The 21,491-nt window shown below is 43.0% G+C and overlaps 1 protein-coding gene across 2 annotated transcripts in view; it reads right to left on the bottom strand.

Annotated features, from left to right (window-relative positions):
* gyg1b (glycogenin 1b) overlaps positions 1-21,491 on the bottom strand; it is a 72,418-nt gene that overhangs the window by 17,902 nt on the left and 33,025 nt on the right. For both annotated transcript variants that reach the window (XM_060922534.1, XM_060922535.1), the window contains exons 3-4: positions 18,777-18,951; positions 14,453-14,615 (exon numbers count right to left, since the gene is read on the bottom strand). In XM_060922534.1, coding sequence (XP_060778517.1) covers positions 14,453-14,615; positions 18,777-18,951 — 338 coding nt within the window. The remainder of the gene's footprint in view (positions 1-14,452; positions 14,616-18,776; positions 18,952-21,491) is intronic.

Genomic DNA, 21,491 nt, shown 5'->3' on the forward strand with positions numbered 1-21,491 from the left:
GTGATGTCCCGAAAATCAACGTTTGCCGGGAAATCCAAATGCCAAGTTTTTCCAGAGGCGGCCCAATTCGCCTCAAATGGCTTGATTTCAACTGAATTTTTCTGGTATTGCGCAAGGTAAAAAAATTGCAAAGAATGCAGAATGTTACAGATATTTGACCAAAGTTTAATATAAAATAGAATTACATTGACCTTGCTCCTGAATTTACCCGTGATATGCACTTTAAGCAAGAAAAAACCGTCACAGCAACTCACATCAGTGGTGCACAAGATCACTACAGGGCAGATATGCAACAGACCTACCGTAGATCATGTGCAAATTCACATCCATTATACTTGAATTGCTCATGAAGTATTCACCACAGCAAGACACCATGCACATTACACGAAAAAGCACAACTTCTTGCATTTACTGGAAAGTTGTCTGACGTGTTCAAGTTTAAATTCAAGTCTTCTCAAAATCATTCAGTGCGTTTACATGCACATCCAAATCGAGCTACTGTTGGTAATCGAGCTAAGGGTCCCAGCAGGGGTGCCAGAGAAATCCAATCCTACATGCACACAAGGAAATCGAGCTATTGTGTGAGGTACATTGTGCACCCGAGCCACAGGTGGTGCTACACGCCCCATCGTGTTGGTACACTTCCGGTTGTCATGAAGAGCTATTCAAGAGTATAAACAAAGTTATCAGTTCCGTGTTCACAAGAACAACGATGATGAGGACAGCAACATCGAGATATTTTATATATTTTATTTATATATATTTTTTTCCAACTCCTTAAGCTGAATGAGCATGAACTCTCTCCTCATTGCTCCAGAAGTGCACGTTTCTACTACTGTTGTCATGCCGACCGAGGCTGTTGTGTTTCCCCACTTGTGGTCTCGTCACTCATCACTTCCGGAAGGGGCAGTGCTGAAGTAAGTAGCTCGACTACGTAGCTCGATAGGGTTTACATGCACCAAGTAGCTCGGCTACAATTGCATAATCTAGGTCGCGTAGCTCGATTACGAGAAATCCAGCTCGGTTCGATTTCAGCTGAGCTAAGGTGTTTCCATGGCATTTAGAACTTCGATTTCAGTCGAGCTACGGCAGAAATTCGATTTTCTCTATGTGCATGTAAACGCACTGTTGCATTCTTCGGACCAGGGACGTGCACAGGATTATAGAGGGGCAGGGGCTCAGTCAGAAAAAGGGCAGCAAGTGCATGATTTTTTTTTTCCCCCCAGTCCTTTCCAAAACATGGAAATGTAGAATTAAAATTAACATACTAATAGGAAGGTAAGTACTTAGCTATGTGTCCCGTGTTGGTGAAAGTGATATGCAATTGCCATTTCTTTTGTATCAGCAAAATTGTCACTCTATCATAGGCTTGGAAGACATGCAAAGCAAAACACTGGTGCATTATTAGGCTTTTTTATTGTTAAAGATTTAACATTGAACAGTGAAACCTGAACTTTGAACAAATAAGTAAATAGCTTAATGGACAAAATGATAATCAGTCCTTCCTCTCATAAGGTAGAAGCCTAACATTCCAGGGGCCTTAAAGCAGTAACCTTCTGGGGGCCATGTCCCTGTAGACATTAATGACCTCATTGTGATTTACGGGTATGTCTTTTTCAATCAAGAGGAGAAGGAGATCAGAGAGCCTCTTCTTTGCATAGGCTTCTGAGTACATTTTTCACAAGCTTTTGTTTTTTTCTGAAACATAACCCACATTTGATTTGAGCACGTTGTGGAAGAGGTCGACGACTAGTTATATATACACACACACACACACGAGGAGAATGTAAGCTTCCCGACGATATAGGATACTTGCATGTACACCGAAGCATGGCCGAGGCAATCGATTGTGAACAGTAACAGGTCAGGTCACGTCAGTTAACAAGCAGATTATTAAACTACAGAGACTTAAATTACTCACAAATGTCAGTAGCCCTACAAACACCCAAATGTCATGTACATACAGTTTGAAAGGGCTAACTGTTAGACCATAACTCATGTTCAAGCTGCCTCACTGTCATATCTCCTCGGTTATCATTCTCCCAGTCTGCGCGCCCCCTCTCCCAGTCCGCGCGCCCCCTCTCCCAGTCCGCGCGCCCCCTCTCCCAGTCCGCGCTCGAGCGGAGCAGCAATGGACAGAGAAGCGGCAGCTCAACGCACACAACCACCCCGGATTACAAGAAAATTGGTAGATTGCTGTGGAGTTTTTGTACCGCCGTTGTTTTAAACTTCTAACAGGACTGTATTATTTATTATTAGGATTATTTTAAAAGGGCAACATTTAATTCGAGGCAAAAAGGGCAGAGGCTCAAGCACCCCTGAAGCCCTGTGTGTGTGCACGTGCCTGCTTCGGACCATGTTGGTCAAGAGGCCACAATATCTCCCAACTGCAGAAAGACAATTAGACCATTGCATCATGGCACATCTTGCAAACCAAAACAATCCAGCTTATAGCACATGCAATTTGATTTTGCATCTCATGCAAATTCAGATAACGTACATGAAAACACGTGCTGAATAGCCACAATAGAGTATTCAACACCAAGGTTTCCACCCAGAGGACTTGCTGACAGACCCTTCAACACTTTGTGGGCCAAAGGGTCTTTTCTTTAGCTTTCCATAGTCCGTCATCTTTTGAATGTGTACAGTCCGTCACTCAAAACAGTTTCCCCCATTTTAGATTTGTGCATTTTTCATAGCATGTGTACTTGCAACTGAAGGCAAACTCCAATCCAGTGGGTTGAAATACATCCTCTTATTTTGGGCCAAGTGTCACTACAGTGACTCCCCACCTTTTGAGGTACAAAGTAGTATTGTGTGACTGACCATCTGTCCTAGTCTGGCTAACGCGACTGCAAAGCTCTACGAGCTATTGGTCTGGCCAAGATGTTAAGCCCAACTGTTTCCCAGAGCCCGTGGTTGACCTGCCCCCCTGAAATGCCTCAGTTTGCTACTGGTTGAAGCCAGAAAAGGCTGTGACGAAGCTTAAACCAATCACATCACCCTTTCCTCTGACGTATGTGACGCGACGGGGCTAACTGGTAGATTAAACTCTTACCGAAGCCGGTCGGGAGCAAGGCGAAAACGTCCTTCCTTTCAATAAATACCTCCAGGGCTGCTCTTTACTCCGTTTTCAATGAGAACTTGCTCCATGTTCGTAATGTTTCTAGTGAATGAAGCGCTTCCGGCATAGATTCTGTAAACAATCTATGGCTTCCGGTCGCAGTTCTACTACGTCAGTGCCTTGAACATGCCTCTACCCAGGGCCGTTGGAGATGCTCAAAGTTGATTGGTTCCCGATTTTTCAGGAGCTTGGAAGAGCTGTAGATAGCTTGCCTGGCCAGACTAAGCTCGCAACAGGCCCTCATGTTGCGTCACGCTTAGGATGGGCGGGCCCAGGCTACATCTGTCCCGTCTTGAGGCTAGCTGGCAGGCATGCTAACTTCAGTAGATCCAACACCATACATACGGTCACATTTAGATATGAATTTTGCTGAATGCTTTAAACTCCTTTATAAAATTTACACATCGCACCTTTAAACAAAGATGTAGCATATCCCACCTCCATTGTAATGCAACACCCCTTGGTATTTAAACAGACATTCTGACCTTAATACCAACACCTCATTAACATGCAGACACATCCAACCGACTTCATTTTAAAATAGGCACGTACATTGACTTGCTCACTGCACATGTGCCATTTTAGGGACTAGTATATGAAACTAGTCATGTGCGACAACATGTACTTTCATCTGAAAAGAGGACTTTGGACCACTGAGCAACAGTCCATTTCTTTCTCTCCTTAGCCCAGATAAGACACTTCTGACATTGTCTCTGGCTCAGGAGTAGCTTGATATTAGGAATGCGAAAGTTGTATCCCCTTTCTTGAAGATGTCTGTTCGTGATGGGTCTTAATACACCAACACCAGCCTCAGTCCACTCTTTGTGAAGCTCTCCCAAGTTCTTGAATCAACTTTTCTTGACAATCCTCTCAAGACTGCGGCCATCCCTGTTGCTTGTGCACCTTTTCCAGCCACCCTTTTCAGCAATGACCTTTTGTGGCTTACCCTCCTTGTGGAGGGCATCAGTGATCATCTTCTGGACAACAGTCAAGTCAGCAGTCTTCCCCATGATTGTGGTTGTGTGTACTGAACTAGACTGAGAGATACACTGTGTTCAGGCTGTTTTACTCAAACTCGAAATGAAATATTCTAATATTTTGAGATGGTTTATGTTTTTGTACTGTATGCCATACTGATTAAAATAGAAAAATGATTGAAACATTTTAATTTGTGTAATGAGTATAATATATAACATTTTCACCTTAAATAACTGATGGAAAATATTGAACTTTCACAATATTCTAATTTTTTGAGATGCACTAGTATATAAAAATTTTTTTAAAGGGGGCATTTATTTATTTTAAGTTTGAGGGTGCATTGCATCAGTGCCAGTTTGAAACTAAGCTATGTTAGAGAAAGCTTTCTAAAAGTTACTGTATATTCTCACTATTTATAATGGCATGGTCTGCCATCACATCTACAAGCTTGTTTTTTGGCTTCTGGTTGCACTTTAACCCCAAAGGGGAAATTTAAGTATTTAAGTGAAAACAAAATGGCAAAACTTGCTTTGAACCATTTTTGTCATCTGTAGTTTGATTTTAGTAGGGGGAAGGGGAAAAAAAAAAAGATTAAAATCAAAAATCGGGTTTGTGAATTTCTTTTTTTGGCCATATCGCCCAGCTCTACCTGGATCTTAGTTAAACAAGATGGAGAAATGATCATGGCACGTTCTAACTATATGGCTTGGTAAGAATTGTCATGACCATGTACATGGACTGAGGCGTAAACAAAAACAGCTGGGGACTTTAGCGCTTCGTGACTTTAAAAAAAGTACAATAAAATAACGACAGCAAGAAAAGTACTTGGAAAAAACACAAAGGACATAGCTGAGAGGGATATACAAACCTTTCACCAAGTGACCACTGCAAATTCGAGCATGCTCCAGCTTTGCTCCCTTTGATTTCAGTGAGGGGTTTAAAAGCCACCACTCATCTTTGTGAAATCCTATATTCGTTCACCCTTTAAGTTCACAGGGGACCCTAAAGAAACCTATCGGTTTCATGATTTGATCGATTCAAAACAACCTAAAAACAAGCTCAAGGCATTTATGCAAGCAATGCACCTTCATACAAACACCGTCAACTGAGCTTTGGTTGACCACCGGCTAAAGTTTTGAATAACTAATGAGGCGGATGTGAAGTAACATGAAACCCAGCAATCCACACCAATAGGAGGAGGAAGAAATGAGGCCTGTTCTGCCAGAGTGGGGGGGCCAGTAGACCAACACTGGAAACTATTGGAGGCCAGTTAAATGTACTGCAAATAAACCAACTTCTCTACTAGACTTTATACCACAATGCAAACTTGTGAAAGTTTTTAAAGCCTCAACCGTGGTTATGCCCAAACCACCAGGCCTAAAACCCTCCAGTCCCCTCACAATGGACCCAAATCAAGAAAGGGATCAGTACTGCCATGTTTTGCAGCAAAAGTCAGCAACTTCAAGGTGGTCATGTTAATCATATTTCAAAACATCTTGTACAGAAAATCACTCAAGACTTCAACTGTCAGATCTTTTCCAGAGACCATACCACAAACCCACTACCCCTTAAGATGAATGCATGCATATAACATCTCAGTACATCTGCTCTACTGAAGCCAATTCACTCTGAAATGTACCCTGCAATTTAAAATAGACACGCTATCAGCAGCAGAAAATCCCCCTGGTGTGAGAGGCTATACAAACATTACACTAGTCTCAGAGCCTTCATTTTGAGAGGATAAACAGGGCTCTGGAAGAAGGTATGTTGCCAACTGCTGCTTTCATCTGGCAGAGGATGAGAGCAAGAGCTTGCGTCCACAAGCAAAAAGGAAATTTAAAAAAAAAAAAAAAAAGGCCCCTCCAGGTCACTTCTGCCATGGATTTAACTGGTATTTCTACTCCATATTCAGTGACCTTCCATTCCAAAGCCAACAGGACACGAATACCCTTTTGTTCATCACGCCAAGATCTTTAAAATGCACACCCCCACCTTGTTTTTGAGGATTCTTAAGCACTAGATCTAAAACTTCACCTGAGGCATTGTGTTCTCAAAAAAGGTACAACATCTGGAATCAAGAGCAATCCTGTCGCATTTTATACCCACTTCCACAAAATATTGCAAGACTTCCTTCAACCAAGCTCTAAGCCATATGCTGAGTAAAGGCAAGAACAGAAAACGTTAAAGGTCAAAGTGAATTAGTCTTGCATACTACAGACCAATCCTATTTTAAAAAAAAAATTGTTTCATTCCAATGGGAACAGAAGCTTCAAAACACCTCCAGCAAACATCAAGCCACTTTGAAACAGCACCAATGAGGCTCTTCGTGAACTGACTACCTGCCAAAGACAAGGAAACTATTACACCAATTAAACTCCAAATGCAATTACATGCCAGTGTAAATTAAGCCATCTTCTAAATTGAGATTTTTCCAAGTGAAAGTATCACATTAATGCAGAAATCCAGGAGTTCAATATTAACAAAACCTTACATCTCTGCTTTGCCAACTTAAATGACTGACCAAGATGTCCATATAAAAAGAGATGTCCATGCTGGGTATCATGTTCATCTCCAATAAGGTACAGATCAAGATTTTGGGGCTCTTGAATAGTGATGAACCGGCGAACAGATCCCCAACCCTGGTCTTGGAGAACCCTGTCCTGCATGTTTGTTTTCCCTGCTCCAACACACCCAATCTGAAGGAGGAAGCAATCAACTGCCAATCCTGAGTTGAAGTGGGTGTGTTGGGGCACTTAGGCCCTGTCCACACGGCAACGGATTCAGGTGACTCCGATACAATTGCTTATCGTTTAGGCCTGGCGTCCACACGGCACCGGCGGTTTGGGTGCCCAAAACGCAATCTTTTTGAGAACGGGTTCCAGAGTGCAAAGATCTGGCAACGTTGCCGTTGTGAAGTCGTCTGGATGAGTAGAACGGATTTGTTTACGATGACATCACAACCACATGACTGAGTGCTTCACGCCAGGTAGAAGTGTAACGAACTCGATGCGAGTTGTCAACAAATCCTATAACTTGGTTCATGAAACGCGCTTACAAAATATTTTCACTGTGAATATTTGTATAATGGTGCAAAGTGAGAGAGAGAGAGAGAGAGAGAGAGAGAGAGCGAGAGAGAGACACTCTGCCCTTAGGGCAGAGTCAATCCCGCCAGCAAAAATAGGGAAAAAAAGGAGCGATCTCACCTCTTCAGATGTTGGTTTAAGTCCTGCAATACATTCCTCAAAAAGGGCGTAGAAGAGCAAATTAATCCATCAATGTGTAGCATTCAATTTATTCCGGACCATTAAAGACGCCGCCTTCCGTGTAGAATCATAAGTCATCCTCGCCGCCATATTGGATAGGTCAAAGCGGAGAATAAAGATTAGCTGCGTTTAACTGTACCAACAGGTTTGCCGTCCAAACGAGATCACATGGGATTACCTTTCACAGGTGAGACTGGAAAAACACTTCATTGTATTTGGTCATTATAATGTAATTTTACGAACAGATTTTCCTGACTTTGTGGCTAATATGAAGTCTCGCGTATAATAGTTTATGCGCATGCGTCCTTACTTCTATTGTTCTGGTGTCTCTGAAGGGACCGTCTTACAGCGCCCCTAGAGATGTGGCATGTGTATTGCATTGTTTTCAGCAAGCGTTGTGTTGCCATATGGACCTGATGTTTTACTGATCGTTGCCCATTTGGACGCGATATATTTTTAAACAACATCTCGTTGCAGTTGTCGTGCGGATGCAGAACCTTTATTTTCAAGTACATTTCTGAGTGGATAGTATCTCCATCCTTGACTCTTGTATGCTGCATAAATGGGAATTAAAAAAAAAAAAAAGTTGGCATTTGAGCTGCCCCGCTGAGCCAGCCAGCCCTGAGTGCATGACATCACAGCAGGATGCGGTTTTAAGGCCGAGGTCTTTGACAGCTATAGACCAAAGTCATAAATAATTTATGGTGAAATACTGTTGCTCAACTAAGACGGATTTGACTTCAGTGATTGTGGGTTGACTCTCATTAAAACAGGATAGGTGTTATGCAACAAACGTGTACATGCATTTTCACTGAAAACGTAAAAGGCCAATTAAATAAAAATCAGATGAGCTGCGACAATCACTTCCTAAAGCAAATTAATCTTGTACTGGTAGCTTAAATACACAATACAAGTTACATGTATTAATCTAAATGCAGGTAAACTAGTTGTTTTGTATCCAAATGAGAGTCGCAGCTTACCAGTCCACGTTCTCGCTTCTTGAAGGCCGACCTTGTGGCCGATTGTTTCGAAACAACGTGACTCAGTTTGTTCAGTTCCCCATTCATTTACTTCTTCCATGCAAGGGTGAGATATTGCTGCTGAGGCAAGCATATACAGCAAAGAAATCAGACAGCTGGTCCACTTATTCTCCATACGGAGTACTCCGCCATTACTGCTCGGCTCAGGCAATTATTAAACCCCGGGACATCACCGGTTTTACCAACAACTGTGGAGAGGTCACTGCCCAAGCGATAAGTCATGTCCAGTTCCGTCCCGGGTTTTAGCAACAACCCTTGGCTCACACTGGGAGAACTGGTGCAGCTGAACTTGCTTTCCTTTTTTAAATAAATAAAACAAACATCTTTCCCTTGATACTGCACCCTTTCAATATGGGCTTATAGCCAACGCTCCTCAACAGATCAGAGGTCTTGTACAACCCCGATTCCAAAAAAGTTGGGACAAAGTACAAATTGTAAATAAAAATGGAATGCAATGATGTGGAAGTTTCAAAATTCCATATTTTATTCAGAATAGAACAGATGACATATTAAATGTTTAAACTGAGAAATGTATCTTTTAAAGAGAAATTAGGTGATTTTAAATTTCATGACAACACATCTCAATTTGGGACAAAGCCATGTTTACCACTGTGAGACATCCCCTTTTCTCTTTACAACAGTCTGTAAACGTCTGGGGACTGAGGAGACAAGTTGCTCAAGTTTAGGGATAGGAATGTTAACCCATTCTTGTCTAATGTAGGATTCTAGTTGCTCAACTGTCTTAGGTCTTTTTTGTCGTATCTTCCGTTTTATGATGCGCCAAATGTTTTCTATGGGTGAAAGATCTGGACTGCAGGCTGGCCAGTTCAGTACCTGGACCCTTCTACGCAGCCATGATGCTGTAATTGATGCAGTATGTGGTTTGGCATTGTCATGTTGGAAAATGCAAGGTCTTCCCTGAAAGAGACGTCATCTGGATGGGAGCATATGTTGCTCTAGAACCTGGATATACCTTTCAGCATTGATGGTGTCTTTCCAGATGTGCAAGCTGCCCATGCCAAACACTAATGCAACCCCATACCATCAGAGATGCAGGCTTCTGAACTGAGTGCTGATAACTTGGGTCGTCCTTCTCCTCTTTAGTCCGAATGACACGGCGTCCCTGATTTCCATAAAGAACTTCAAATTTTGATTCGTCTGACCACAGAACAGTTTTCCACTTTGCCATAGTCCATTTTAAACGAGCCTTGGCCCAGAGAAGACGTCTGCGCTTCTGGATCATGTTTAGATACAGCTTTTTTGAACTATAGAGTTTTAGCTGGCAACAGCAGATGGCACGGTGAATTGTGTTCACAGATAATGTTCTCTGGAAATATTCCTGAGCCCATTTTGTGATTTCCAATACAGAAGCATGCCTGTATGTGATGCAGTGCCGTCTAAGGGCCCGAAGATCACGGGCACCCAGTATGGTTTTCCAGGCTTGACCCTTACGCACAGAGATTCTTCCAGATTCTCTGAATCTTTTGATATTATGCACTGTAGATGATGATATGTTCAAACTCTGCAATTTTACACTGTCGAACTCCTTTCTGATATTGCTCCACTATTTGTCGGTGCAGAATTAGGGGGATTGGTGAGCCTCTTCCCATCTTTACTTCTGAGAGCCGCTGCCACTCCAAGATGCTCTTTTTATACCCAGTCATGTTAATGACCTATTACCAATTGACCTAATGAGTTGCAATTTGGTCCTCCAGCTGTTCCTTTTTTGTACCTTTAACTTTTCCAGCCTCTTATTGCCCCTATCCCAACTTTGAGATGTGTTGCTGTCATGAAATTTCAAAATGAGCCAATATTTGGCATGAAACTTCAAAATGTCTCACTTTCGACATTTGATAATGTTGTCTATGTTCTATTGTGAATACAATATCAGTTTGAGATTTGTAAATTACTGCATTCTGTTTTTATTTACAATTTGTACTTTGTCCCAACTTTTTTGGAATTGGGGTTGTACAAGTCTTCAGTAAAATGTGCAGAGCAGAGGAGAGACCACTTTGTAGGTGCCCAATGCGCCCGTGAACTTCTCATAAAATGCGTCCAAACCTTTGCAGTTTGAACATTCTTGGGCCATGAATGCAACAAAATCCACCTTCTGTCATGTTGCTGCACCCGCCAGTAACACATCTACATGGCATGGCGATAAATTAGCTTAAACTGGAAGCTCAAAGTTGCAGTCAGCTCTGTTTTAGTATAGTGGAAATGGTCAGTCTGATAGCCTTCCTGCAGTGACATCAAGGTCATTCATTCAGACAGCTACCTATATGAATCACTTTAATTGTAAAAATTACTATATTAGATTTATTGTTAATGCTTAAAACTATTCTTGAGGTCTCAAGGCATTTAAACAGTGAGGCCATGGCTCAGCATATATGCTTTAACACTGAAAAGGTACAGGGCAGGGGTATTCCAGGACTAGCCAGTCAATACCATTTTAGGAGTCATGTAGTTAGCATGCATATTTCATCTGAGAAACCTCAGATCATAAACATTTAGGTTCAGCATACTTTTGCCCTTAAAGGGCCATAGGCACTTCACTTGATGGCCATCCTTGTACTCATGAGAAACTAAAAGGTAAAAATAACCTCAAATGAGGCTGCAGTTCATACAGACCAAGACACCCATAAAATTGTAAGTGACCGGTGGCACCACCGTCTTGACAGTTTTTATGCACACCCACCTGGGGAACACTGATTGTATGCAAGTTTGATTGAAATCCAATCACATAGAAAGAATAATGATTTTACAAAAAATTGTGGACACATTTGCACAAGCTCATCTGGCCTGGCCTGCCCTGCAGGTGGATGAGTTAAAAATTGGAGTGGCACCCCTTTGACCATCAAGTTTCTGGATAGCCATTGTTGGTTCTCCAGAGCTAGTGTCCTTTAGATAGATCTTGTATTTGCTACAAGTATGTCCAGCCATGCTCCTCACCATACTCTAAAGAGTTGGCGGGGGAGACAGTTTTTTTTGTTGACAGTCCAACCCTGCAGCAGGTAGTACTGCTGGTACAGGATACCAGGAGCAGGTTTCTTGACATGACCCAAATTTTAGCTTGGTTTATTGTAATAGACCAAGGGGCAGCATGGTCAGTGCACAGCAAGAAGATTCTGCGCTCAAGCCCAGCAGCCAACAGGGGCCTTTCTGTGTGGGGTTTGCATGTTCTCCCCATGTCTGTGTGGGTTTCCCCCCACAGTTCAAAGACACACGGTTAACATGGGGCAGCCTTAGGCAGAGGTGCCCTTGAGCAAGGCACTTTGCCCAACTGCTCCCCAGGTGCTGTTAACATGGCTACCCACTACCCTGGGTGTGTGTAGTCATGTGCATGTTCACTGCTTCAGGTCGGTTAATGCAGAGAGGAATTTCACAAGTTTGTGTGTGATGTATAAAGTTAACATTTTGCTGGCTGTCCACAGAATTCTTCACTCATTACCAGAGTTTTATTCAAGCCACATGGACTTCAATGTGGAACTTGACAGGCAAAGTCCCGCTCATTCAGTTTAAAGCTCTGGATGTTTATGCTCCCATGTTGCTGATCTCCTGAAGCAGTATAGCCACTCAAGTACTTCAAACTGAGGCTGGCCTGCTGTTAGTCCTGAGCTGCTCAAATCCAGATTTCTCACACAGGCTCTTTAGCCCCCCGTTACTATCATAGCATTGCAATTGAGGCATCTCAAAAGCTCAGCTCGGTCCTCTGGCCCAGTGTGCACAACTACATGTTCAGCACTTTCTAAACAAATGTGATAAAACGGTACATTAATCCTATTAGACAAGTGCCTACATTAAACGCCACCCAATAGTTAAACAGCAGCATGAAAAGGCTTTTTGTCTGCACATGCCCCTGTGCCAAGCACCCTGTCTGGATTACGAACACTTGGAGGTCATGGATACAACCTGGGAGACTGTTGTAGTTGTGCAACACCCATGAAGGGAGAAAAACAGCTTCACACATTCACTGGACATAATGAAACCTGACAGATGTAACTTTACTGTGTGCATTAGAAAGGACAAGTACATCAGGCTGCAAAGCCTAAAAGTCGTCTATTGAAGAGATTTCTGCTTGAACAGATAGGAATGTAGAACAGTTTGAGAAGCCAGTCCATGGATAGAATGGGGCCCATTCAGAACCACCACACCCAGGCTGAGAATAGACTTGGTGGGAAGAGAGGGCCATGGGCCAAGAGTGGACACGGGCACAGTAAAAGCTGTTCAGAAGACTTGAGCCAACACATGGGTAAACATTTGGGGATTTTAACAAGTTCTGTAAACAAAGCGTACAAGTGTGTGCACAGAGGTGGTTTTTAAATATACAAAAAAAAGAAAAGCCACCAGCACATTTATTTCTGAAGCCATGTTCATTTCAAACCCTTCAGGTGTTTCCAGAACATTCTGCATAACTTGAACACAAGACCCATGTTACTCACCAGGTCATATTGATTAACTTGCAACTCTGATGTTCTTAAAGATCCTCGTTTTGGTAACTTGGTCAGCTCAAACTTGGGTTGAAAGGTTGTTGGTGCACAACTTGCAAGTTATTTTATACTACAAATAACTTGGGCTTTGAAAATTGAACAGGAAGAATAAAACCAAGACCTCATGCCAAATAATTACAAAATTATTTCAGCAAGATAGACATGACCTAGCCTGGGAAATCCCATGCTGCTTTGCACAATTGTTCCGATCTGAAAAGACAGCATGGAAACTATGGTCTAAAGGCTCGCCTGAGTTAGGGAGCCAATCAGAGAGTGGGGAGGGGTGGAAAGACAGTGACGCGTACTACTTGACAAACGGAAGCTTGTAGTTTATTTGGGACTGTTTACGGATCACATTTAACATGGCGGCAAGCGATACGAACCAAACTTTCGATCAAGCTTTAGACACTGTTCTGAATAATTTAGAGCGAAAGTTTGTTTAAAAAAAAAAAAAAAAAAACAGTTTTGTTTTGCCTTCTTTTTCTCTTTCCTTCTCTTCGTCGCTCTAACTACGTCACCAGGTACAACTGCCATGATTGGCCATGGGCTACGTATACGCCAAATGATAGACATTTGCAACGTCCAATAAATGGCCGTTGACAATCGTAAACCACACCTCCCCTACGAGAAATTCAATAGGTGGATCCCAGACCATATTTCACTTGTGATATGGTCTGGTGTTAACCAGACTAGACATGACCAGTCATTCCACAGACCTGAACAATACAACCCCTAGAGACCTCTTGGGACCGATTTACCTCCAGACACACCCATCCGCCACCAAATATTCAAATCACCAGGGGACTGGCAAAGTTTAACCTGATCATCCGATTCAAATTTGTTGAAATCCCAAACCTGTACCATGTTCAACTTGTAGCCTCTTCCACAGATCCCCTCACATTGTGTTAAAGAAAAACACTTGTAGACTTATTCTGCTGTCAGGGAGCCATGGCCTAAAGGTTAGAGAAGTAGCTTTGGGACCAAATGGTCACTGGTTCAATTCCCTGGACCAGCAGGAATGGTTGAAGTCTAACCCCCAACTGCTCTGGGAATGTTGTACGTTGCTCTGGATAAGAGCGCCTGCTAAATGTAATTAGTATACAATACCATAGTTTCTTCTTGAACACACACACAAAACATTAAACCTTAGTACCATTTCAAGAACCCCCCCCCCATTGGTTATTTTCAGGCATTTTCCATGACTGGAAACCTGGATGAAACTTCCAGAAATCCTGGAAACAGTATTTTGAATACAAACCAGCATCCAGAATTATGAACATGTACAGTAGGTTTACATTTGATTAAACATTATGCTCTAGACAGCTTGTATCTGGGTTCCTACAGCTTTGGGTCTTTAATCAAACCTTGAGTTAAACACTACTCAGCCCTCAGAGTCATAAAGCACACTAAAGCAGAGAAACTGGCTTTGTGGGGCTCAACCACATTTACGATCCACAGAGAGGGAGTTAATTCCTGAGCAGATCAGCTTACACTAAAGTGCTGTAACGGATCAAAATCTAAACCAGTGCTTAAGACGTACACAAGCAGAGGGTTACTTACCGTCAAAGCTGCCGTGCTCTGTACAGTACTCAAGAAGTTTGCCGTAGGTCTCGTTGGAAGGCTGGAAGACGAACACCCCGGAGTTGAAGCAATCGGGCCATCCGGGATCTGGAGCTGCTGAGAACTCTTCTCTGTCAAACAACTCATCTATATTCGCTAACACCTAAAAACAGACATGGATAAACAGCGAATACAAGTGTTGCCTCTCAAAACAGGAGCTTCAAATTCCATTTTAATGGAATGACAAAGACTAGATTTATACCCTTTATGTCATGAGCATGAAATTATTCTATAAAAGACAAGCAAGAGGTAGAGATGGCATGATAACATATCCTCTTTTTTGATCTTGATCATGAAACTGCGTATCCGATGTCAATATCCTGACAATATTTAAAATGGTAAGAACTAATAATTGTGATTTAGTTTAAGCTCTTAATACAGGAAATTCATAGCTAACCCCCCCAAAAAAAATTCCTTACATTGCCAAGTACAAGATATGTAAACCACAATTCTAAAAAAAAGGGCAGCACGGTGGTGTAGTGGTTAGCGCTGTCGCCTCACAGCGAGAAGGTCCGGGTTCGAGCCCCGTGGCCGGCGAGGGCCTTTCTGTGTGGAGTTTGCATGTTCTCCCCGTGTCTGCGTGGGTTTCCTCCGGGTGCTCCGGTTTCCCCCACAGTCCAAAGACATGCAGGTTAGGTTAACTGGTGACTCTAAATTGACTGTAGGTGTGAATGTGAATGGTTGTCTGTGTCTATGGCCAAGTTTACATTAGACCGTATCAGCGGATCATCAGATTAATGTTTTTAAAACGATTAGTGTGCACACAGCAACACCAATACACGATTCGCGTGCACATAGCAACGCCAATACACGGATACGCTCGGCTCCGCAGGCATCCTGCGCTCCAAATCACTCCACCCTGAACAGCGAGTGCCCTCTGGAGGGTGCGCACTCCGGCCCTGCGCAGCTCACAGAGCGCGCGAGTGAAGCGCATGAGCAGTGATTCGGGACTGAGCCGCTGTGTGTGTGTGATCCCAGCGCATATCACTTACCACTTGCAAGTGGAAGGATGGCAAGCCTAAAGACAATCATAACTACACAATGGGCAGTATTTGCATCAGTATTTGCAGTATTTTCATACTTTTATACTCTTTAATGAAAGGTGATACAAGGCGGAAGTCCGCGCCGTTTTTCAGCAGTCGCGTCACATGACCAACGCCAGCGAATCAGGAAGGTGGATGTCACAGTGACGCTGTCCAATGACGACGCCAGCTAGAGCTCAGCACAGCGTATCCGCGTATTCTCAATGTTTACACAGCACCGGACCAGACACGATCTGGATTGAATACGTGGACGCTGGCGGATTCCCGTTTCCCGGCGTTTTAATGTAAACGGACAGTGCATCCGCGAAGAAAACGAGACAGATACGGTCTAATGTAAACTTGGCCCAAGTATCAGCCCTGTGATGACCTGGCGACTTGTCCAGGGTGTACCCCGCCTTTCGCCCGTAGTCAGCTGGGATAGGCTCCAGCTTGCCTGCGACCCTGTAGAACAGGATAAAGCGGCTACAGATAATGAGATGAGACAATCCTAAAAACTTATTTCACTCCTTTAAAAAAAAAAAAAAAAAAGGGGAAAAACCCTCCCATATCAATTTCTTCAAGAATCAAGATCACCTTTTCTCCAATATAACCTGATCCCACCATTTTCCCCCCAGTATCTGCCAGATCAGTGCCATTTATCATAACTGGCCAAGGTTCATGCTTAAATGTAAACTCAATGCAACAGTTAAAAAGGTCAGATGAGGCATTCACACAATACCTGTTCTGTGTCAGAGGCATTTGGTCAGAACTGGCAGGGAGGAAAACGTGCGCACATGCCATTCACCAGCTCAGACATGTCAAATGCCATCACACCAACATACGTTAATAACTTACGCAAGTGACTAAACATGACAGACTCGTTCACCATACAGACGCTGATGGATGTTGCTCAACCGACAAATTAGTTAGGTAGCCAAGCAGTAGCGCCAGTGCAGACAGACGAGTCTACGCATCACGTGGCAAGGTTCGAGCTCAGCACCTGAGAGCTTTCACCTGGTACGAGCAAAAACTGGTTGTGTTGCTCATAGCACTTTGGCAGTATTACAGATAAATGGTGTTAAAGCAACAAATACTTTATCTGTGTCCCAAATAGATGACTTGCAACCACGTGATCAAAACGTGCTAGGTCATGAGCGTCCGCAATGATGGTGGATATACAAAGCAAGTAGGATGGCAGCTGCTGAAAGAGTGTCTCTCTAAACAATGCTGAATTCTCAGTATTACCACAATTTGAATGATAGAGCGAAGACAGATGGGTGGTTTTGACCCTTTTTTTTTACAAAAAAAAAATTCAGACTTTTCTACCAACCATGGAGTACAAATACAGGTCATTTCGTCCCAAGCCTTTCATACGCACCATCAGTTATTTTACATTTCAAGTATTTATTTGGGGGGGGGGGGGGGGGGGGGGGGGGGATTCTCAATGGAGTTTGACTGAAGCAAAAAATTTTTATAAAGCAAAAGGAGTGCCATAGTATGAATCATTAAATCTAGGCACCGGGCAGTGCCCTCATGGGGCTTTTGTTTGTGAATCTCAGGCCAAGACTATGCCAAGACGTACCACAGTCACGAGTACTGCTGTGACCACAAACACCACAAAGATATGGAATAGCTAAAAGAACACTTAAAGCAGTGGAAAAACAAGCAGAGTTGCGCACACATGACCATGTTTTGTATGGAACGTCTCGACCCCGCATTTGTATCTCCACCAACGTGGCCGACATACGGGTTTCTATTTTGCTTTGAGATCACTTGCAAGTCAAGGATAGCATTCTACTATAAAAATATTGTCAGTACACCTAGTGCCATTACTTTTTAAGCATACCATTTAAGGATTTTCCACTAGGAGACCAACTGGTCTGGGCAATACAATCACAGGCCCCAGAGTCCATGCGGCTGCACCGCTGTGGCATATTCTGTGATGCAAAATGGTTCACCAATCACCATACAGACAAACACACTACAGTGACTACACAGCTATCAAGAGCAATTACCAAGCACAAATGTTATGTCAAAGACACTCAAAGGCCAAGTTTACATTAGACCGTATCTGTCTCGTTTTCTTCGCGGATGCACTGTCCGTTTACATTAAAACGCCTGGAAACGCCGGGAAACGGGAATCCGCCAGGGTCCACGTATTCAATCTAGATCGTGTCTGGTCCGGTGCTGTGTAAACATTGAGAATACGCGGATACGCTGTGCTGAGCTCTAGCTGGCGTCGTCATTGGACAACGTCACTGTGACATCCACCTTCCTGATTCGCTGGCGTTGGTCATGTGACGCGACTGCTGAAAAACGGCGCGGACTTCCGCCTTGTATCACCTTTCATTAAAGAGTATAAAAGTATGAAAATACTGCAAATACTGATGCAAATACTGCCCATTGTGTAGTTATGATTGTCTTTAGGCTTGCCATCCTTCCACTTGCAAGTGGTAAGTGATCTGCGCTGGGATCACACAACGGCTCAGTCCCGAATCACTGCTCGTGCGCTTCACTCGCACGCTCTGTGAGCTGCTCAGGGCCGGAGTACGCACCCTCCAGAGGGCACTCGCTGTTCAGGGTGGAGTGATTTGGAGCGCAGGATGCCTGCGGAGCCGAGCGTATCCGTGTATTGGTGTTGCTGTGTGCACGCAAATCGTGTATTGGTGTTGCTGTGTGCACACTAATCGTTTTAAAAACGTTAATCTGATGATCCGCTGATACGGTCTAATGTAAACCCCACCTAAAACATTCTTCTGCAAACATCTGGCAAAACAAACTGTCCCAAAGAGGGGCACAAAAAAAAAAAAAAATAAATAAATTACATTTTAGACCTAAAAAAACAGTACCATCTTCCATTCACCACCTTGCAGGAATAATTTAAGCAAAGCTGAATACAGAATTCACCGTTTATGCTCACTACATAAGGTATAACAAGGACACTGTACTTATGGAGTGCAGTATTGATTACATGAATGATTAGATTGTGGCTTAATTAATTACTGTACTTTTAAATTATAAAATTGTAAAAAAAATTCCATTATATAAATGGACATTCCACATTAAACAGTCATTTAGCCAAAATGCACTCACTTTGCTAACTACAGGACGTACAGTATTCCAAACAAAGCATGGTGAATAACCCACACCATGATATGAATCCCATGCAATGGCTCAATAAAACACCACATCAGAACCCCAACCCCCTCGGCTCAGATGTCCCCGGTCTCGCTCTGACTCACCATCGTGTCTGCATCCATAAACACACATTTAGAGTAGTGTTTAAGAGTCCAGCAGTGGAGTTTAGTGAGGGTCACACCCAGGTCTGGTCTCTGCATCAAGGCCAAGTGTGCCGTGTCCCCAGAGTCCAACACATCCACCAGCTTGACCTCATCGTAGAGCGTCTGAAGCACTTCTCTGCAGAGAACAAGACCAACTCAGGGTCAACCCATCACTGGTCATCTTACCTCATTAATTTGACTTAAACACCAGAATAATGAATCAAGTTTAAAGGGCATATTCTGGACCAATTTTGTTTTAAATATGAAAGTATGTCCCTTTACACACTCATCCAGAAGGGTCATTTTGCACAAGGCCATCTGTCTACAGCAAAAAATAAAAACATGTCTGGAAAAATCCCAAGGGAGTCTGGAGCCAGTTTTGTGACATTACCTGCAGAAGTGCCAGCAGGCTGCGCGAGCTTTGTACGGTTTCAGTGCACAGCCTGTGTAGACCAAGCGCTCCCATTTCTCTCATTTTATATACACATACACACCTGAGAGTGTTTGGTCTAATGTCTATTTCTTATCTAGAGTGTTTATACTGTTTCAGTTATTCTATTTTTATTTATTGCATTGTCTGTCTGCACCGTGGGTCAGAGAAGACTGAAATTTCACCTGTGCTGTATGTCGAGCATATCTGACAATAAAGTTAACTTGATTGTCCGGTCTTTTGGGAAACGATGAGTACTAATCCCATCAAGATTGGTGTTGCTACACCCTCCTACGATACATCTGTTAACCATTTTAATAATTACGCGATAACGTTGAAGAAATTTGCAGAAAGCCACCAGGTCATTTTCTCAAACAAACCAGCGCTGACGTAGGATTCAGAAGGAGGCGTCCTGCACGCGACGTCATGAAAATCAATGTTTGCCAGGAAATCCAAATGCCAAGTTATTTCAGAGGCGGGCCAATTCGCCTCAAATGGCTTGATTTCAACTGAATTTTTCTGGTATTGCACAAAGTAAAAGAAAAAAAAAAATTGCAGAGAATGCAGAATGTTACAGATATTTGACCAAAGTTTAATATAAAATAGGAGAATTACATTGATCTCACTCCTGAATTTACCCGTGATATGCACTTTAGCAAAGTGGCAGGATGTAGTGCTAGAACCGTGCATTAGACTTGTGACCTTGATCAATGTAATTTTTTTTTTTTAAATGTAAAAACACCCCATTGTGAAATCATCCATAAAAGAGAAGCAAAATTACCTGTTAAGTGTACATTAAGCTTCACTGTAGGCCTCTAATGGTTTTAGATTAAAACTCATCCTCCCTCCATTTCTTTTAGCTGAAAGTCTAAAGAAATACTTCAACCATTGTTTGGAATTTAGAGCCATTCATCTAGTTTAAAACGGATGCCAACTATACAATTGTCCAAAATATTAGCCAGGTCGATCATGCACTCAATGAAATTCTTACGTTTTATATTTTTTTAAAAATTAAAAAATTAAAGATAACCCCCCCACACACACACTTACTGTGACCAAGTACAGGAGCCTGTGCGTGTTGACAGCACTCAAAATAGGGAAGGGGTGGAGCCTCCAGAACATGCCCATTAGTATTGGAGAGTTTAAAGTGTACCAGTACTGGTAATGCTTAATCAATCGTGCTTTATGTATTACTTCTAGACAAAAGGACATGCAGTCCATCCAAAAAAAGGCACTTTTGTGGACAATTTTATTCGTGAATTACCCACAGAGGCAGAACCATGGGGAGCAGCCATTGCTGGCCAGAAGTGGCATGCAGCCGTTGATTCCAGGTGCAAGTAAAGTGTTCTGTGGGTCAAGATTCCCAGTCAGAACATGTTGAATATAGATCCAATACTTGTAACAGATCTTTATTTTACGGCACATCTATTTCATGGGCGGCACGGTGGTGTAGTGGTTAGCACTGTCGCCTCACAGCAAGAAGGTCCTGGGTTCGAGCCCCGTGGCCAGCGAGGGCCTTTCTGTGTGGAGTTTGCATGTTCTCCCCGTGTCCGCGTGGGTTTCCTCCGGGTGCTCCGGTTTCCCCCCCACAGTCCAAAGACATGCAAGGTTAGGTTAACTGGTGACTCTAAATTGACCGTAGGTGTGAATGTGAGTGTGAATGGTTGTCTGTGTCTATGCGTCAGCCCTGTGATGACCTGGCGACTTGTCCAGGGTGTACCCCGCCTTTCGCCCGTAGTCAGCTGGGATAGGCTCCAGCTTGCCTGCGACCCTGTAGAAGGATAAAGCGGCTAGAGATAATGAGCTGAGATCTATTTCATGGCATTATGCGCAAGTAGATTTGGTTGTACTTTGGGGTTGAGAGTGTCACCAGTGAAGCTTGACTGGTTTAGAATGAGGTGGTCCATGTATTTAGATAAATATCTTCACAAGTTTCATACAAGCATGATAAACAGACAAACTTTATACTTTATGCGCCCACTGCTAAATAGTTTTTAAACTACCTAAATTAGATGAAACAAAACTCGCCACCTTACTTGGTCGCACCAGAGTCAAAGCATTAAATGCCCACTTACACATTCATAAAAGACCATCATGCTGTTACCATGTGAAATCACCTTCATGCTTTCAGTTTCAATTGGTTTCTCTTTTGCAGTGGGAATGCCCACTGTAAACAGGATAAAAATCTGTCATAGTTCAGGCTATTTGGAGGTAAAACTTGTTGCGAGATGGCATGCGGATTTTAC

Source organism: Neoarius graeffei, chromosome 5 (assembly GCF_027579695.1).
Source record: "Neoarius graeffei isolate fNeoGra1 chromosome 5, fNeoGra1.pri, whole genome shotgun sequence".
Lineage (NCBI taxonomy): Eukaryota > Metazoa > Chordata > Actinopteri > Siluriformes > Ariidae > Neoarius > Neoarius graeffei.